General features: G+C 39.2%; 1 protein-coding gene across 1 annotated transcript; it reads right to left on the bottom strand.

Moving 5' to 3' along the window:
• Positions 1-7,690: 7,690 nt before the first annotated feature.
• POLE4 (DNA polymerase epsilon 4, accessory subunit) lies at positions 7,691-19,592 on the bottom strand. Its single transcript, XM_042930237.1, has 4 exons — positions 19,215-19,592; positions 18,549-18,633; positions 17,883-17,924; positions 7,691-8,054 (listed from the first exon to the last, which is right to left on the bottom strand). Exons 1-4 carry the CDS (start codon positions 19,422-19,424, stop codon positions 8,041-8,043), a joined length of 351 nt encoding a protein of 116 aa, XP_042786171.1. The 5' UTR covers positions 19,425-19,592; the 3' UTR covers positions 7,691-8,040.
• Between the last annotated feature and the right edge of the window lie 291 nt (positions 19,593-19,883).

The following is a 19,883-nucleotide window of genomic DNA, read 5'->3' as shown; positions in this document are numbered from 1 at the left end:
AGTTGTGATGAATTAAAAAATGTTGTAAATGAGGTGCAAAATAAACTAGATGCAGTGACAACAAGGATGGAAGAAGCAGAGGAGAGAATAGGTGAAATAGAAGATAAAATTATGGAAAATGATGAAGCTGAAAAAAAGAGGGAAAGGAAATTAACAGACCATGAGGGGAGAATTAGAGATCTAATCACCTAATCACCTAATCACCTAAGTGATTCAATGAACCAAAATAATATCCATATCAAAGGCGTTGCAAAAGAAGAAGAAAGAGAAAGAGGCAGAAGGTTTATTTGAACAAATTATAGCTGAGAACTTCCCTAATCTGGAGAAGGAAACAGAGGCATCCAAGTCCAAGAGGCACAAAGAATTCCCTTCAAAATCAACAAAAACAGGCCAATACCAGGACATATCATAGTGAAATTGGCAAAATACAAAGATAAGGAGAAAAGCAGCTAGGGACAAACAGGTCTTAACCTACAAGGGTAGACACATAAGGGTAGTAGCAGACCTATCCATTGAAATTTGACAGGCTAGAAGGGAGTGTCCGAAAATATTCAATGTGCTGAACAGGAAAAATATGCAGCCAAGAATCCTTTATCCAGCAATGCTCTCATTCAGAATAGAAGGAGAGATAAAGGCTTTCCCAGACAAACAAAAACTAAAGGAGTTCATGACCACTAAACCAGCCCTGCAAAAGATCCTAAAGGGGGCTCTGTGAGTGAAAAGCAGCAAAGACTACAAAGGACCAGAGACATCAGCACAAGCATGAAACCTACAGATAACACAATGACATTAAATTCATATCTTTCAATAATCACTCAGAATGTAAATGGACTAAATGACCCAATCAAAAGACACAGGGACATTCTTTATCAGAATGGATAAAGAAAAAACAAGACCCATCTTTATGCTGCCTACAAGAAATTCATTTCACCTAAGGACACCTGCAGAACGAAAGTAGGGGGATGGAGAACCATCTATCATGCTACTGGATGGCAAAAGAAAGCTGGAGTAGCCATACTTATATCAGACAAACTAGATTATGGACCAAAGACTGTAACAAGAGATGAAGAAGGGCATTATGTCATAATTAAGGGGTCTGTCCATCAAGAAGAGCTAATGATTGTAAATGTTTATGCCCCCAACATGTAGCACCCAAATATATAAATCAATTAATCACAAACATAAAGAAATGTAAAGATAATAATACCATGATTGTAGGGGACTTTAATACTCCACTTACAACAATGGACAGATCATCTAGGTGGAAAATCAATACGGAAAAAAATGGCTCTGGATGACACATTAGACCAAATGGACTTAACAGATTCAGAACTTTTCATCCAAAAGCAGCAGAATACACATTCTTCTCGAGTGCACATGGAACATTCTCCAAAATAGATCACGTACTGGGTCACAAAACAGCCCTCAACAAATATAAAATAATTGAGATCATACCATGCATATTATCAGATCACAATGCTACGAAACTTGCAATCAACCATAAGAAAATATTTGGAGAGCCCCCAAATACGTGGAGATTAAAGAACATCCTACTAAAGAATGAATGGGTCAATCAGGAAATTAAAAAATATATGGAAGCAAATGAAAATGAAAACATGACAGTCCAAATCCTTTGGGATGCAGCAAAGGCAGCCCTGAGAGAAAAATACACTGAAATTCAGGCCTATCTCAAGAAGCAAGAAAGGCCCCAAATACATAATATAACCTCATATCTAAAGAAACTAGAAAGACAGCAGCAAAGAAAGCCCAAAGCTAGCAGAAGAGGGGGAAATAATAAAGATTAGAGCCAGAAATAAACAATACAGAATCCAAATAAAACAAAACAAAACTGTAGAACAGATCAATGAATCTAAGAGCTGGGTTTTTAGAACAACAAAAGAAATTGATAAACCCCTAGCCAGATTTCTCATAACGAAAAGACAGAGAACCCAAATAGATAAAATCATGAATGAAAGAAGAGAAATTACAACCAACACCATATAAATACAATTATTATAGAATATTATGAAAAATTATATGCCAACAAACTGGACAACCTGGAAGAAGTGGAAAAATTCCTAGACACCCACACACTACCAAAACTCCAAAGGGAAGAAATAGAAAATTTGAACCGACTCATAACCAGTGAAGAAATTGAATTGGTTATCAAAATTTCCCAACAAATAAGAGTCCTGGGCCAGATGGCTTCCCAGGGGAACTCTACCAGACATTTAAAGCAGAGTAAATACCTATTCTGCACAAACTGTTCCAAAAAATAGAAATGGAAGGAAAGCTTTCAAACTCATTCTATGAAGCCAGCATTACCTTGATTCCCCAAACCAAAGACCCCACTAAAAAGAATTACACGCCAATATCCCTAATGAATAGGGATACAAAAATTCTCAACAAGATACTAGCAAATTGAATTCAACAGTATATTAAAAGAATTATTCACCACAATCAAGTGGTATTCATTCCTTAGCTATAGGGCTGGTTCAATATTTGCACATCAATCAACGTGATATCTCACAGTAATAGAAGGAAGGAAAAGAACCGTATGATCCTGTCAAAGATGCAGAAAAAGCATTTGACAAAATACAGCATCACTTTTCAATAAAAACCCTCAAGAAAGTCGGTATAGAAGGAATATACATCATAAAAGCCATATATTCAAGGCCCACAGATAATATCATCTCCAATGGGGAAAAACTGAGAGCTTTCCCCCTGAGATAAGGAACACGACAGGGATGTCCACTCTCATCACTGTTCAACATAGTGTTGTTGTTCAACATAGTGTTGGAAGTCCTAGCCTCAGCAATCAGACAACAAAATGAAATAAAAGATATCCAAACTGGCAAAGAAGTCAAACTTTCACTCTTTGCAGATGACATGATACTCTACATAGAAAACCCAAAAGACTCAGCCCAAAACTGCTAGACCTGATACATGAATTCAGCAAAATCGCAGGATATAAAATCAATGTACAGAAATCGGTTGCATTTCTACACACCAATAATGAGGCAACAGAAAGAGATATCAGGGAATCTATCCCATTTACAATTGCACCAGTAACCATAAAATACCTAGGAATAAACTTAACCAAAGAGGTAAAAGATCTGTGCACTGAAAACTACAGAAAGCTTATGAAAGAAATTGAAGAAAAGAAGACACAAAGAAATGGAAAAACATTCCATGCCCATGGACTGGAAGAACAAATATTTTCAAAATGTCAATACTACCCAAAGCAATCTACACACTCAATGCAATCCCAATCAAAATAGTACCAGCATTCTTCACAGAGCTAGAACAATCAATCCTAAAATTTGTATGGGGGGGGGGGGGGGCACCTGGGTGGCTCAGTCGGTTAAGCGTCCGACTTCGGCTCACGTCATGATCTCACAGTCTGTGAGCTCGAGCCCTGCATCGGGCTCTGTGCTGACTGCTCAGAGCCTGGAGCCTGTTTCAGATTATGTGTCTCCCTCTCTCTCTGCCCCTCCCCTGTTCATGCTCTCTCTCTGTCTCAAAAATAAATAAATGTTTAAAAAAAAAATTTTTTTAAATAAAATAAAATTTGTATGGGACCACAAAAGACCCCAAACAGTCAATGTTGAAAAAAAAACAAAAACAAAAACGACGCTGGAGGCATCACAATCCTGGACTTTAGCCTGTATTATAAAGCTGTAATCATGAAGACAGCATGGTATTGGCACAAAAACAGACACATAGACCAATGGAATAGAATAGAGAACTCAGAAATGGATCAAGAATGGATGGCCAACTAATCTTTGACAAAGCAGGAAAGAACATCCATTGGAAAAAAGACAGTCTCTTTAGCAAATGGTACTGGAAGAACTGGACAGCAACATGCAGAAGAATGAAACTGGACCACTTTCTTATACCATACACAAAAATAAATTCAAAATGGATGAAAGACCTAAATGTGAGACAGGAAACCATCAAAATCCTACAGGAGAGAACAGGCAGTAACCTCTTTGATTTCAGCCACAGCAACTTCGTACTTGACATGTCTCCAGAGGCAAGGGAAACAAAAGCAAACATGAACTATTGGGACCTCATCAAGATAAAAAGCTTCTGCACAGCAAAGGGAACAATCAACAAAACTAAAAAGCTGCAAGAGAATGGGAGAAGATATTTGCAAATGACATATCAGATAAAGGGTTAGTATCAAAAATCTATAAAGAACTTAACCAAACTCAACACCCAAAAAACAAATAATTCAGTGAAAAAATGGGCAGAAGACATGAACAAACACTTTTCCAAAGAAGACATTCAGATGGCAAACAGACACACGAAAAGATGCTCAACATCATTCATCATCAGGGAAATACAAATCAAAACCACAATGAGACAACCTCATACTGGTCAGAGTGGCTAAAACGAACAACTCAGGAAACAACAGATGTTGGTGAAGATGTGGAGAAAGGGGAATCCTCTTGCACTGTTGGTGGGAATGCAAACTGGTACAGCCACTCTAGAAAACAATGTGGAGGTTCTACAAAAAATTAAAAATAACTACCCTACAACCCAGCAATTGCACTACTAGGTATTTATCCAAAGGATACAGGAGTGCTGATTCGAAGGGGCACATGCACCCCAATGTTTATAGCAGCACTATCCACAATAGTCAAAGTATGGAAAGAGCCCAAACGTCCATCAACTAATGAATGGATAAAGAAGATGTGGTATATATATATAATGGAATACTACTCAGCAATGAAAAAGAATGAAATCCTGCCATCTGAAACAAGATGGATGGAACTGGAGGGTATTTTATGCTAAGCGAAATAAGTCAGAAAAAGACAGATATATGATTTCACTCATATGTGGAATTTTAGATAATCATGGGGACGGGAAGGAAAAATAAGATACAGAAAGGGAGGCAAACCATAAGAGTATCTTAAATACAGAGAACAAACTGAAGGTTATGGGGGTGGGGGGTTGTGGGGATGGTGAAAATGGGTGATAAGCATTGAGGAGGGCACTTGTTGGGATGAGTACTGGCTATGGTATGAAAGTGATGAATCACGGAAATCTATTCCTGAAGCCCAGACTACACTGTATGTTAGCTAACTTGACAATACATACATACATAACAAAACAAAAACTTAAATAAATTAAAAATTAATTAAAAAATTTAGTTCCTCAGTTATGCTAACCACATGTGTGGTAGCCACATGTTGCTGGTAGGTGGCTACAGCATGGATACAGAACATTTCCATCATCACAGAAAGTTCTCTTGGACAGTACAACATAGAAGGGACTGACAAAGCAATTGGATGGAAGGAGCCTAGATCCCACAATGACCGCATGGACATTGGATATGACTACAGTGTTTGAAGGCACCTGAATGGGACAGGATGACACAATTGGTCAACACCTCGGAGCACTAAGGTTCAAGCTACCCTACCTAGTGGAGAATGAGCCCTATCAATTTGTCTCTGGGACTCCTTCCTATTGTTCATAACTAACCAGTGCCCTCTACTGACTGGCAGATTCTTCTTGATGTATTTGATCAGGTCTGAGTCTGGGAGCCATTTAGCCTCTGAAAAGCCTTAGAGGTTCCACTTTCAAAAGGTAATCCTCCTAGCTTATTTCCAAATTCCTGGGGAGATCTACCATCACTCACATACTGGAGCATATTATTATGAGCAAACGGCTTTGATCATGCACTTCTGAGCAGAGCCTCATACTTGTTTCCTTTGCATTTCACCAGATCTTGCATACAGGGACAACACATGCCTGAGGTTCAGGTAGCTTGCAATGAAAGAGCAGCAAGAATTCTATATTACAATTGATACACTATTTAGCGTCTGGAGGCTTCTGGGCCAGAATCCAGAGGAAAAGTGTAACTGTCATTTCTCAGGAAACTCCAAGGAAAATTCCTAAAACTGTCACAACCTTAACCTCATCTGGCAGAAGAGAACACATCTACCAAATGGTGGTCTAATGGTGGCTGCCTTTACCAAGGGCTCAGGGAGTCAGCCTCCTCCTACTGGTTATGGCCCAGGAATGTAGGAGCCTCTGAATTCCTAGGTCACCTGCAGGCTTTATGGCAGCATTCCAAGACCACTTCTTACCATGACACTGGCTATTTTATAAATGATGAATCAGTTCAAAAGACATGCATGCAGGACTCATGGGCCAGGTATTGCGCATCGTGAGTACTGTATAGACAAGAAGTGTTGATGTACTAGAGATCACCAATACATTAAATAGATTCAACAAACAGCTTTGCAGACTGTCTCACTGGCGCCCTCCTTTGGTTTGAATCTTTCTCTGCACCTTTGTGTGCCCAGTCCTTTCCGTGATACAGGACCTTCACCAGGTGACCTACAATATCTGGTGTTCCCCTCTCACTTTTTTTGTTTTGTTTTTTTTTTTTGGGGGGGGGGGAGGTAGCACGAGCTGGGGAGGGACGGAAAAGGGAGAGAATCTCAAGCAGGGTCCACATCCAGCAAGGAGTCCAACACCGCAGGCCCTGATCTCACAACCTTGAGATCACGACCTGAGCTGAAACCAAGTTAGAGGCATAAGAGACTAAGCCATCCAGGTCCCCCCCTACCCCTTACTTCTTAAAGAGTGGTGGTTGTTTTCCTTCACTTCCTCTCTATTCTAGACATTCTACATACTTCATCTCCCCCTGCCCTTAGGAGGGAGATTTACATTTTCCTGTAGACTAGTCTGTGAACCAGTGGTGGGAAGAAAATTTCTTGGGGAATTTGTTTGAAAAAAAATAATAAGAAAAAAAAAAAAAGAAAGGAAAAAAATAATAAGAGAGATTCTTGGAGCTCCACCCCCTGAGATTCTAATTTATTAGGCCTAGGGGTCCTAGAAATGGCCATTTTAAACAAATGCCACAGATGAATCTGAAAAACGATCAAGTGTTTAAATCAGCTTCCTGCTGCTCTCTTTAACCACTACTCTCCAAGTACTTTGCCTCCTTCCTGCTAGATCACCCAAGCCTTCCCTTAAAAACCAAAATTTAACAGGACCTAAAGGAGGGGAGAATGAGCAGTTATTATTTAATGGCTACAGTTGCAGTTTCAGAGTATGAAAAATGTTTTGAAAATGGATGGTGGTGACAGTTGCACTACAGTGTGAATATACTTAATGCCACAAAACTGTACACTTAAAAATAGTTAAAACAATAAATGTCACATGATGTGTATTTTGCCACAATTTAAAAAATAAAAAAAGGAATGGGTACTGATACATACTACAATATAAACAAACCCTGAAAACATTATCTAAGTGAAAGATGCCAGACACAAAATACCATAAATCATATGATTCCATCAGTATGAAGATATTTTAAAATTGAGTGTGGTGATAGCTGCACATATCTGTGAATGTACTAAAAACTACTAAAATGTACACTTTAAATGGGTGAATGGTACAGTATGTACATTATATCTCAATAAAGCTGTTAAAATTTTAACTGATTTTAAAACTATGATCACATTTATTTAAACTTCTGAAGAACTTAAGTGGCATCCCATAAATCCTGGAATCACATTCTGGTGACATACTGGGGGAAAAAGAAGCAAATAAATCAAAGGAATGAGGTTTAGAACAGCTGGCAAGGAAGATCGGAAAGATCTGTAACTGGGCATGGTGGTCCTCTGGTCACAGCGACAAGGACAAAGGCAAGATTATAAAACACACTATGTTGAAATTGATCAGAAACCTTTATTATGTTCCTCATCATTCATTAAGCAACCTACACAAATCATTTTCTTTTTCTCTGCCTCAAACAGCATAGGCTGCATCCAAGCCTAAATGGAAGACACAGTAGGTGGAAGACCTTGTAGAGAAAAGCTAACATGTAAGATCTCTGCTTATCTCGGCTTAGGTGAAGGTAGGACAGGAAAAGCATATAAGTACAATATTCCAAATACTCCGTTCTTCAAAGATGAGGCCTGCAGGAGAGGGGCTGTCCGAAGGACGCAGGTGAAGGCTCACAAAACTGCCCAGCTCAGCAATCAATCCAAAGGCTCACAAAACTGCCCAGCTCAGCAATCAATCCAAAGTTCCTTTAAAACAAAAACAAAAACAAAAACAAAAACAAAGAGCAACATGTAAAGCAAGGTGCCTCAAGAACTGGATGAGTGTCACAAACTGGGCAAAGTTAGAGTAGAAGCTGCTCTGGTACTGGCAATTCTCTAAGATCAAATTACTCATTTGGGGGAATATCCATCCAAAAGATCTCAGAGAAAGAACATGTCACTACAGAAAGTGGGCAGCTGAGAGTTAAGCATACAGGTCTAGAGAGTTAGAATGAGATGTGGGGAACAGAGCAAAGAAGTTGTTGTGTTAGTTAATGAGCATTTGGGGATTCCATACAAAGTGTGATTAATACAGAATAAAGGAGAAAGGTTTTCTAAGCAAAAAGTTCATAACCTTTTGAGAAACTTCCAGTTCAAGATGGGAGACTGAGCTCACAAATTTGTATGCCCTCCCTTCCAAGATTCCATTCAAAAGAAATAAAAGGTTTTAAGAAGGTATAAATCCACAATAAAGAATGGGGCCCATCAGCAGTTAAGAGATTTCAACAAAAAGCTGAATAGAAATCTGATTGAAGTATGTTTATAAATAGAAAAACAAATCAGCCTAGAATGAATAGAGGGGGGCAACAGAGGTGGGAGCCCATCGCCTAGGAGACCCTTGGGGAAGTTCCAGCCAGACTCAGACACCAGGAATGACAGAAAGAAACAGGTCAGAAAGGTTAGTGACCTGAGGGTCTACATAAGAAACAGCTGGCCCCATCTCCCTACAACCCTTCCAGCATGGAGCATTACCAGAAAACAAAATGGGAAAAAATCAGGGGTTCTCTTCTAATAAACTAAATGAATTACCTGAAGAACTACAGGAGCCTCTGAAAATGCCAGCTCCCCAAAGTAAGGCTTTCCAGACCCCAGCTTAACATCTGGTCCCACCCCAGCCCACCCTAAAGTAAAAGTGCCAGGCAAAAACCACCTTCCCATACACACACAGCTTCCGAACAGACTTCTTAACTACCTCATTCCTAAACGGAATGGAAATTACTGGGCAGACTAGAGAGAAAGGAAAAATTAAAATTTATTAAAAAAAAAAAAAAAACCCTAGAATAAAACAGATAATTCAGAAAAGAACACAAGAAAACCAAGCAAAAATACCTCTAAGTTAAAAAAGAAAAAAAGAAATAGCCTCTGTGATAAAGGCAAATTCCTGCTGAGATCAACTGATAAACCTGATTGAAATATTTTTAAAAAGAAAATCCTTCAAGCACTGAAGAGGCACCAATAAAAGTGAAATCTAAAATCTAGAGAAGGCAAGAACACAAAGTAAACCCAGCCTCCAAACCTGTTTTTGCCCTAAGATCATTTGCCGTCCAAAAGATAGAGCTGAGAAATTTTGGCTGAGCAAATCAAGAGTCAAATCTAAGAGTGTGCCCAAGAGAGAAGGTCTGATTTTTTAAAAAGCTACAGTCCCAAAAAGGGGCACCCTCAGAGTAACACTGCACTAGAATTAAATCAGCCCCTTCACAGACTTGCCATCAGGGTTCACATAGATTACCACAGAGAACCAAGAATCCTCAAGTCTTGGATCTGGATTAAGGAGATTAATACATTCCCCTAGGTGCCTTGCAGCAGCAAATGAAAATCTTCTTTGGAGAAAGGTTTCATCATACAAGCCTCAAACTATCCAAAAAATAATTTATTCAAGTACATTGACCAATACATCAAGAAAGCTAGACATAAAGAGGAAAAAAGACTATGAAACAATATCAACAGAAACAAGTCAGGAAAAAAAATAAAATAAATCGGCCTCAAAAATGCTTTGGATATTAACTAGACTGGAGACTATAAAACAACTACACTTACTTTGTTTAAACAAATAAAAGACTAGCTTCAAAACACCTGGAGCAAATACAAATAACAAACAGGCAAATGGAATTCACAGAACTGAAAATACAAAAACAAACTAAAAAATTAACAGAAAAGTTTAAAGGAGACAATTCACTGGAGAGAGAATTAATAAACTGGGAGATCAGAAAAAAACTACACAGAATGCAGCACAGAGAGGCAAAATTATGACTGAGGTTTAACATACATTTAATGGAAATCTTAATGAGAAAGGAGAAAGAACAAAGCAGAGCCATTATCTGAAAAGATACAAGCTGAGATTTCTCCAGGGCTGATAAAAGACATCAATCCCTAGATTTAAGAAGCCTAAGCAGCAGATACATAGAGGGAAATCAGCACCTAGATACATCCAAGTAAAACTACAAAAATATCAAAGACAAATACAAAAATCTTAAAAGTATCCAAAACAGGGACAAATTAGCTTCAAACGATTAACAGATTAACAGTGATTTCTAAACAGAAACAATGAAGTCGAAACACAGAATGAGATCTTCAACATTATAAAATTAACTTTCCACCTAAAATTCTATATTCAGCAAGATGCCTTTAAAAACCAAAGTAAAATATAGGAATGCAGGCACTCTGGAAAACACTATGAAGGTTCCTCAAAAAATTAAAAATAGAACTACCCTACGACCCAGCAATTGCACTATTAGGCATTACCAAGGAATACGGGTGTGCTGTTTCAAAGGGGCATATGCATCCCAATGTTTATAGCAGCACTATTGACAATAGCCTAAGTATGGAAAGAGCCCAAATGTCCATCGACTGATGAATGGATAAAGAAGATGTGGTATATATACACAATGGAGTATTACTCAGTGATGAAAAAGAATAAAATCTTGCCATTTGCAACAATGTGGAATTGAACTAGAGGAATTCAAACCCCAATTCTGGTTCTAGGTCTCGCTCTGGCTCTGCGCTCACAGGGCAGAGCCTGCTGGGAATTCTCTCCCTCTCTCTCTGCCTCTCCCTGTGCTACGCTCACCTGCTCTTTCTCTCTCTCTCAAAAAAAATAAATAACTTTAAAAAAAAAGAGAGAGTATATACTTTCCAGATAGAGGGAAAAATGAAATAACAAATTATACTTAAAACAAGGGCAAAAAACTGAAAAAAAAAAAACAAACAAACCATAAAATAGGACAAATGGGAAACACAAAATAATATGGTAGATTTAAACCCATATATATATATATATATATATACATATATATACATATATATATATATACACATATATATATATGTATATATATCACTAATTGCATTAAACATAAATGAACTAAGTGCTCCAAAGACTGTCAGCCTAAAGTTTTAAAAATAATCCAATTATACCGTTTATAAATACGGAAAGGTAAAAATTTTTTAAACGAGAAAAATACACACTATTCAAATACTAACAAAAGAAAGCTTCTAAGTTTTAAAAATAGTAAACAAAATAATCTTTAAGGCAAAAAGCACAAACAAAAGTAACAATGATCAATTTATAAATATAAAATGTTCAAACACTTAACTGCTAATAGCCTACTGCTGACCAATAACACAGTTGATTAGCACATATTTTGTATGTCATATGCATTACTATACTGTATTATTACAATATAGTCACCTAGAAAAAAATGTTAATAATAAAATAAGGAAGGAAAAATACATTTATAGGGCTGTACTGTAAAAAAAAATCCACATATACTGAAGCAGCTCGAACCTGTACCATTTAGGGTACCTGGTTGGCTCGGTCAATACAGCATGTGACTCTTAATCTCAGGGTCATGAGTTCAAGCTCCACACTCTTCATGGAGCCTACTTAAAAAAAAAAAAAAAAAATGCCCACTTGGGGTGCCTGGCCGGCTCAGTCAGAAGAGCAGATGGCTCTTGATCTTAGGGTTGTGAGTTCAAGCCCCATGCTGGGTACAGAAAGTACTAAAGAAAAAGAAAAAGAAACTTTAGAAACAAACAGAGGCACCTGGGTGGCTCACTAGGTTAAGCGTCCAAATCTTGATTTCAGCTCAGGTTATAATCTCACAGGTTTGTGGGTTCAAGCCACACATCAGGCTCTGTGCTGACAGCACTCAGAGTCTGCTTGGGATTCTCTCTCCATCTCCCTCTGCCCTTCCTGCACATACATGCTCTCTCTGAAAATAAATAAATTTAAAACAAACAAAAAACCTGTGCTATTCAAGGGTCAGCTGTACTATGAAGAACTTTATGCCGACAAATTTGAAAATTTAGATAAAATGTAAAATTCCTAGAAAAACTACAACTCTTATGGGGGAAGCAGGGCAAGACGACCTCAAGAAAAGAAAATAAAATCAGAATGGTCCCAATACCATCCAAAAACATCAATCAAAAATCTTCCCACAAGGAAAATTCTAGGCTCAGATGGCTTCACTGATGAATTATACCATTCAAATAAGAAATAATTCCAATCTTACAAATTTTCTAAAGAACAGATCAAAAAGATATACATACTCTCCAACTAATTTGTATGAGGCTCACATTCGATATGAAAAAAATCTCCAATCTCTCTTTATAAACATTGATAGAGCATTTGCAATCTATTAAACTACAAAAAACCTTAGAGTTAAGTATAATTAATGGGGAAACACTGAAAGCTTCCCCTTTGAAATCAAGATGACTGCTATCAGCACATCTATTCAACATTAGACTGGAGATTCTAGGGCAAGAAGAAATTAAAAAGAAAAGGATTGGGAAAATTTCACAAAATTGTCACTACTAGTGGATATTACTGTGTAACTAAGGAAATCCAAAAGAATCAACAGAAATAATTAGAGGTAAACAAGATGCTAGGCACAAAATTAACACAGAAAACCAATTATATTTCTATACTATCAACATTCAGAAAATTAATTTTTTCTTAGAAAGATACCAGTAACAAGAGCATCAAAATTATTAAATAAAGAAAAGCATCTAACAAAATACATCAAGATTTCTTCCCAGAAAATAAAAAAACCTTAATTAAAGGGGCACCTGGGTGGCTCAGTCAGTTAAGCATCTGACTCTTGGTTCTGGCTCAGGTCATGATCTCATGGTTTCATAAGTACAAGTCCCGCATCAGCCTCTGCACTGACAGTGTGGAGGCTGCTTGGGATTCTATCTCCCTCTGTCTGCTTCTCCCCCACTCACGCTGTCTCTGTCTCTCTCAAAAATGAATTAAAAAAAAAAGGTTTTTAAACATTAAAGATCTAAATAAATGGAGAAATAGACCATGTTCATGGACTGAAAGATTCACTATTGTAAAAATATAGTTTCTCCCCCTAAATAATCTACAGATTCAATACAATCCCCACCGATACGCTTTTTACATGGAATTTGACAAGCAGATCTTAAAATACGCATGAAAGTGCAAAGAACTTAAAATAGTCAACACACTTAAAGAAGGTGGGAAGATTTGTTCTTTCAAATAAAGCAACTATAATTGAGACTGTTTGCGATGGGCATGGGAATAGACACAACAGAAAGCCCAGAAACAGCCCTGATTTCTAACAAAAGTAGCACTGCAAAGAAAATAATATGGAAAAGTGTCTATGTAAATAATAAGAAAAAAAATAAATTGACCCTCACTTCAGTCTGATACACAAAAAGTCAACTAAAGTTTTATGAAAGACAAGAAAACTACAAAAATTTTAGCATATAGGAGAATGTCTTCATGACATGGATGGGAAAAAAGTCTTAAACAGGAAAACAAAGAGCATTACCTATAAAGAAAAACATTAATACATTTGACTATCTTTATTTTTGTTAATGTTTTAATTATTTTTGACAGAGCACAAGGGAGGGCAGAGAGATGGGGACATTAGATCTGAAGTGTGCTCTGTGCTGACAGCAGTGAGCCTGACGTGGGGCCTGAACTCACTAACCATGAAATCATGCCCTAAGCCTGAGTCAGGTGCTCAACCAACAGAGCCACCCAGGTCCCCCACATTTGACTATCTTTAATTAAGAACTCATTTATTGGGGTGGCTGGGTGGCTCAGTCAGTTAAGCATCCGACTCTTGACTTCAGTTCAGGCCATGATCTCATGGTTAGTGAGGTCAAGCCCCACATCAGGCTCGGAGCTGACAGTGTGGAGCCTGTTTGGGATTCTCTCTCTCTCTCTCTCTCTCTCTCTCTCTCTCTGCCCCCTCCCACTTGTGCATGCCCTTTCTCCCTCTCTCTCAAAATAAATAAACTTAAAAAAATAACCTCATTTATCAAAAAGCACTCTAAACAGTGAAAAGCCAAGTCTAAACCAGGAAAAGATACCTGCTTCCCATATGCTGAAAAAGATTCATATCCAGAAAAGAGAAAAAGCATATACATATATAATTACAGTTATAGTTATAAATCAATAAGGAAAAAGACAAAATATCCAAGATAAAAATAAGACACCACCTCACCCCCAAAAAAGGGACACACGTATGAGAAGATGTCACCAGTAATCAGGGCAATGCAAATTAAAAGTACTATGCAATTATCATTAACATCCCCACCAGACTGGCAGAAATTAAATCCCAAGTGTTGGTGAGAATGAGGAACAATGGGAATTATCATATGCTCTTGGTAGAAATGTCAATCAGGCATGCAAGAAGTATGGGCATGGAATAGACACAACAGTATCTATTAGACAGCAGTATCTACAAAAGATGGAGTTGTACATATCCTATATCCCAGCAATTTTATCTATACCCACATACATACATACATAAACACAAACACACACACACACACACACCTGGAGAAACATGTGTAAGAATGTTCATAGTGAATTGTTTATAACAGAAAAAAAAGTTATCCAAATATCCACATTAAAATGGTTCAATTGTGGGGCGCCTGGGTGGCTCAGTTGGTTATGCATCCAACTTCAGCTAGGTCATGATCTTGCAGTTCATGAGTTCGAGCCCCACATTGGGCTCTGTGCTGACAGCCTAGAGTCTGGAAGCCTGCTTTGGATTCTGTGACTCCCTCTCTCTGCCATACCCGACTTGCATTCTCTCTTTCTCTCTCAAAAATAAATATTAAAAAAAAATTTTTTTTAATGGCTCAATTGTAATACTGTCACACAATCGCATGCCATACAGCACAAAAAACAAACAAGAGATATGTACAACCACATAGATGATTTGGTTACATTTTTAAAAAGTTCAAAAAAATATAAAACTAAATCCTACTGTTAAAGGATACATGCTTATATGCTAAAACTATAAAGAAAAATCAAGTAAGTAATTACCAAAAAGTCAGGATACTGTTAAGTCAGCAAAGGGGATGGAAAGAAGATCTATCACAGAGAAGGAATATATATGGAACTTCTGGGGGCTGATGCTATTCTATCTCTTAACCTAGCTGGTGGTTACAATGGTGTTCATTTTGTTATTTATTGCCTTTACATTTGTTATCTGTGTTCATAAGGAAAGGCTTAGAATATACATATATCAATACCTTTGCATATAACATCCAGAAAATTACCCAAGAAACTAATAACAGTTGCCTGCAGGGAAGACATGTCTAAGAGGGATTAAAGGACAGGAAGGGTAGTGGTAGTGTCCACATTACTGTTTTTCAACTACTTGACCTACAGGTAAAGCATGGGAGATTTAACTATGACAAGAAGACATGTTATTAGCCTTGACAATGTCAAAGTATAAGTATAAATGACACTAAGTGAGAGTTAAGAGTGGGTTAAAAAATGGGAAAGGAAGAGATAGGCTCACTGATAGTCATACCTTCCAAAGTGGAGAGTTAACCAAAAAAATAGATATTTTAGTGTTATATAAACTGTAAAGGTAACAAAGGAACAATTTGTTCCTTTTATAATATCCAACATTATAAAAATAATGACATAACTACCAAAAATCAGAAGGGGGGAAGAGGGATTTATGGAGCAGTACAGATTACCCAAATCTTCATTTATCACAGCAGGAAGTTAACAGATAACATGTATAGTTGAAAAACCAAAGATGAACCATATTATTTAGAAATATAAGTGACCACTTAAAAAGCTAAAAAACAGAAACAACAAAAGGGCATGGAGCAGCAGCTGCATTTCATTGTTAGACATTAGATATTTGATTTTCAAGCATGGATACATATCGCCTTGATTAAAAAAGAAAAAAAATAATTTTCTACTTAGAACATATACATCTAAGGACATAAGAACATTTATTTTACCAAGCACAAAATAAGAGAATACTGAATCTACAAATGCTAAAATGGCCAAAATTCAGATATATTAATGTAGAGAGAACAGAGGAATGCAACTACTGAGATTATTGGATCAGAAGATGAAAATGAATACATCCACCACTCAATAAATGACCATTATGAAAAATCCAACCTAAGGGGCACCTGGGTGGCTCAGTTGGTTAAGGGCCCTGACTCGGTTTAAGCTCAGGTCATGACCTCGTGGTTTCTTGAGTTCAAGCCCCCCACCAGCCAAGGCAGGCTCTGCACTGACAGTGCAGAACCTGCTTGTAATTCTCTCTGCCCCTCCCCCGCTTGTGCAGGTGCTCTCACACTCTGTCTCTCAAAATAAATAAATAAACTTAAATAAACAAATAAATTAATAATAAAAATAAAAATCCAAGCTAAGTTCTATGCCATGGAAGAGGATAGAGGGGAAAACTACATAAGATCTCTCCACTTCTATTCTGTGGTACCCTCCAATTCATCATCCACAGGTCTGTAGTGTTATCTCTTTAAAATACATATCTTATTATATACTCTGAAAAACTGGTCACTAAAAGTGAGCTGGTAAAGCAGGCTCTGAACATTTTTGGAGAACTGATGGGAAGTCTGTCACAAGAAGTTGCCTTCCTTAGGTAGGCAGGTAACAAGTTACTAAGAAAAATGAGTAAGCAAAAAAAGGGTTAAGACAGACCTACAAACTGAAAGAATACTCAATAATCTAGACTTGAAGCTAGCTATGGAAATGTATCTTGAAACACATTAAAAGAATGTATCAAAAGGGTGAGAGGCCCAGATTATATGACGCAGAACAAAAGAGAAAAATAGTGATATATATGACACAGAACAAAAGAGAAAACTAGTGAAATAAATAAAGCCACAAAGGATTTGTGGAGATAATGAGGCTTGAAAGAGATAATGAGAACACCCTGGTATTGTAAGGGCAAGAATGAACTCCAAGTGCACGGCTTTCACATATTCAAGTAGAATTTGTGCAAGGAACAATAAGCTGATCAGATATAGTAATTAAATAGGAGAAATAGCCCTGAAAGAAGATAGCTAAAATAAGGTATCTCAAATATTTTCTATTTCAATGACAAGACTTAGTACACAACTTAATCCAAAATTCTTAACAACAAACAGGCAAGTACATAATCTCCCAGTGGCAAAATAATAACTATAGGGCACCTGGGTGGCTCAGTCGGTTAAGAGTCCAACTCTTGATTTCGGCTCAGCTCATGTTGAACCCCGCGTTGAGCTGACAGTACTGGATTCTTGGGATTCTCTCTCTTTCCCCCTCTCTCTGCCCCTCTCGCTCAAGCATGCGAGCTTTCTCTCAAAATAAACATTAAAAAAATTTTTTTAAATAATGTTATACAGACTGAAGAAGAAAAAAGAACAAGAAGCAACCCTTTAAATGTTGGCAATTGTTTCTGATCTCTAGCATTATGATACAGGGAAGATTATATCTAGGAATGGAGATTAAAGTATGAATCAAACTGTTCAATGCACCTAACTCCACTGGAGTCCTTATATTGCCTCTCATTTTTTATAATTAGCAATTTTCAGGAAGAAGTTCTAATGACCCAAGAGAATTAGAATTGCTAGATCTCACCAGATTTAACATATTAGTTTTTCCCATCTTAATGGGAAGTAGAAAGAATTATCACTATACAGACAAGGAAGAACCAAATAGCAGTTTTATAAGATTTTGAACTCAGCTCATTAGCATGGGAAAGACAGGTGGAAATGATTATCCATCCATAGAGAACTCACCTTCCAGAAAAGCAAATTCATCCACGGCTTCTATTGCATTATCTGAAACACAATGTAAAGGGACACCTGACTAACTCTGGTCATTTGGACACCAACCTCTTAAAAAAAAACCACAACCCACATAGTGAAGGGCGTGAGGCTTTATGCAAATGAGGGCATTTATAAAATTTGTCCCTTGCTTTTGTGAATCCATTCTACTCCACCACTAAATCTTACATATCAGCTGCCTCTCTACAAGAGTAGAAAACCCTAGGTAAACACTGTTCGGTAAGGGGAAACCCTTTGCTCTGAAAGTCATCAAAGAAGAGTCTGGCAAAATGAAGGGAAAGTGGAATTAAGGTACACAAAAGTTTACACATGTACAAGGGTTGCCAACTAAAAAGAAACAAATCAAACCCCCAGTTTCTATGGGAAAAAGAAGTGTCAAGTCTGATTCAACATAGCAGACAGCATAAAGGGGTATAATCAGCTTTAGCAACACACGGACTCCTTTCATTCCCTACCCCACCACCTATACAGCCACCCAAAGCACTGGGGCTCTAAAGGTAGGACTTTCTATCACTGTGGCAGTCCAAAGGGATGTGGCACCTTTCATCTTACAGAGGTGGCTTCCCCCAGCCCTCCCTTCTTTGCCCCCAGATACCAAATACCACAGTGACACTCTACCCAAATCTCTCCTCTGAAGGGTTTTCCTCTTTCCTTGTTGAGCACAGCAGTAGGCATCTTTTGCAATGGTCTCCACAAATAATTCCTGTGAGGCACAAGGGGAGAGTTGTAGCAATGGGTTCTAGCACAATTCTTGTGAGCTCTTCTATTTGAGTGGTGGGAAGGAGGTGAGGGGTGCTCAGGTGCATGGAAAGGTTCTCAGTCTGGACTTCATGACGATCTGCTCCCATTCCCTCTACCCCAGTAGGACGTGACACGTTCCTGCTCCCTCACTTGTAAATTCTCCAGACTCATTCACTTGATTTTCCCACAAGCTGTGTCAGGCATTGTAAAAGCAATTTAAAGTCGTTGTCCGTGCCCTAATGAAGAGGCAGGTGTGTTAACAAACCAATACAACTACTGAAAGTACGTGTCTCTTTCCCCTAGTGTTCCCTCCTAGACTTTTATCTCAGAATCTGGCCCCGGCCCCTCACCTCCGCATTCTTCGCACACCCAGTCCAGAGCCTCTTCCACCCCGGCTTCCCCCTCTCCCCAAGCCTCCCAAGACGCCGCTAAGCCCCGCCCCCAGGAAGGTTTCCCCCCCCACGCCCCGCCCCTCGCCACGGCCCCGCCCCTCGCCACCTCCCCGCCCCGCAGCCCCGTGTGGCCTTCGCGCTCCCGCCGCACCGCTGCTCGTGCCAGAATGAAGATGGCTTCCTGTCCCGCGAGGGTCACGTCGGGGTCCGCCTTCACCAAGGCCTTCACTCGCGCTAACGGCAACCTCGAGAGACGAGCTCCGGGCACACTCGTCGGGGCCTGCGGCGGCGGGGCCGCTGCCTCCCCACTGGGCCCCTCCTCCTCGCGGGGTGTCCCATTTCCAGCCGCAGCCGCCGCCATCCGGGCCCCAAGCGTGCTGCGCGCGGCCGCCGACTGTGCGCGCGCATGCGACGCCGGCCCCTTTCCCGCGCGCGCCGAAGGCCACGCCCCCTGTGGGCGCGTGGCTCCGCCCCTTACGCGGCTGGAAGCTCCCGGGACTCCCGGCTGGGCGTGGCGGCTCTCCTTGCGCCGTCGCCGCTCCGCTACTGCGCTACGGACCGCGGATTCTTTTCCCGGTACCGGTGAACCTGTGGGGCCTAGTTGGGCCCAGGCACCGTCCCTTACTGGTCTAATGTGGTTGGGCCCGGCTAGTGCGGGGGAGGAGCATCCTTGGTCTGGAGAAACCCAGACCTGGCCCGCAAGAATGTCTCAGTCAAGTGATAAGCAAGTGATAGCAAGCTGAGAAGGGCAGATGCCCCTGCGAGGCCTGGGCTTTCGGGAGGGCGCAGTGGACTGGGGAAAAAGGGTACCGAGAAGGGC

The sequence above is a fragment of the Panthera leo genome, chromosome A3 (assembly GCF_018350215.1).
Source record: "Panthera leo isolate Ple1 chromosome A3, P.leo_Ple1_pat1.1, whole genome shotgun sequence".
Lineage (NCBI taxonomy): Eukaryota > Metazoa > Chordata > Mammalia > Carnivora > Felidae > Panthera > Panthera leo.
This window is presented reverse-complemented; position numbering and strand designations above follow the sequence as displayed.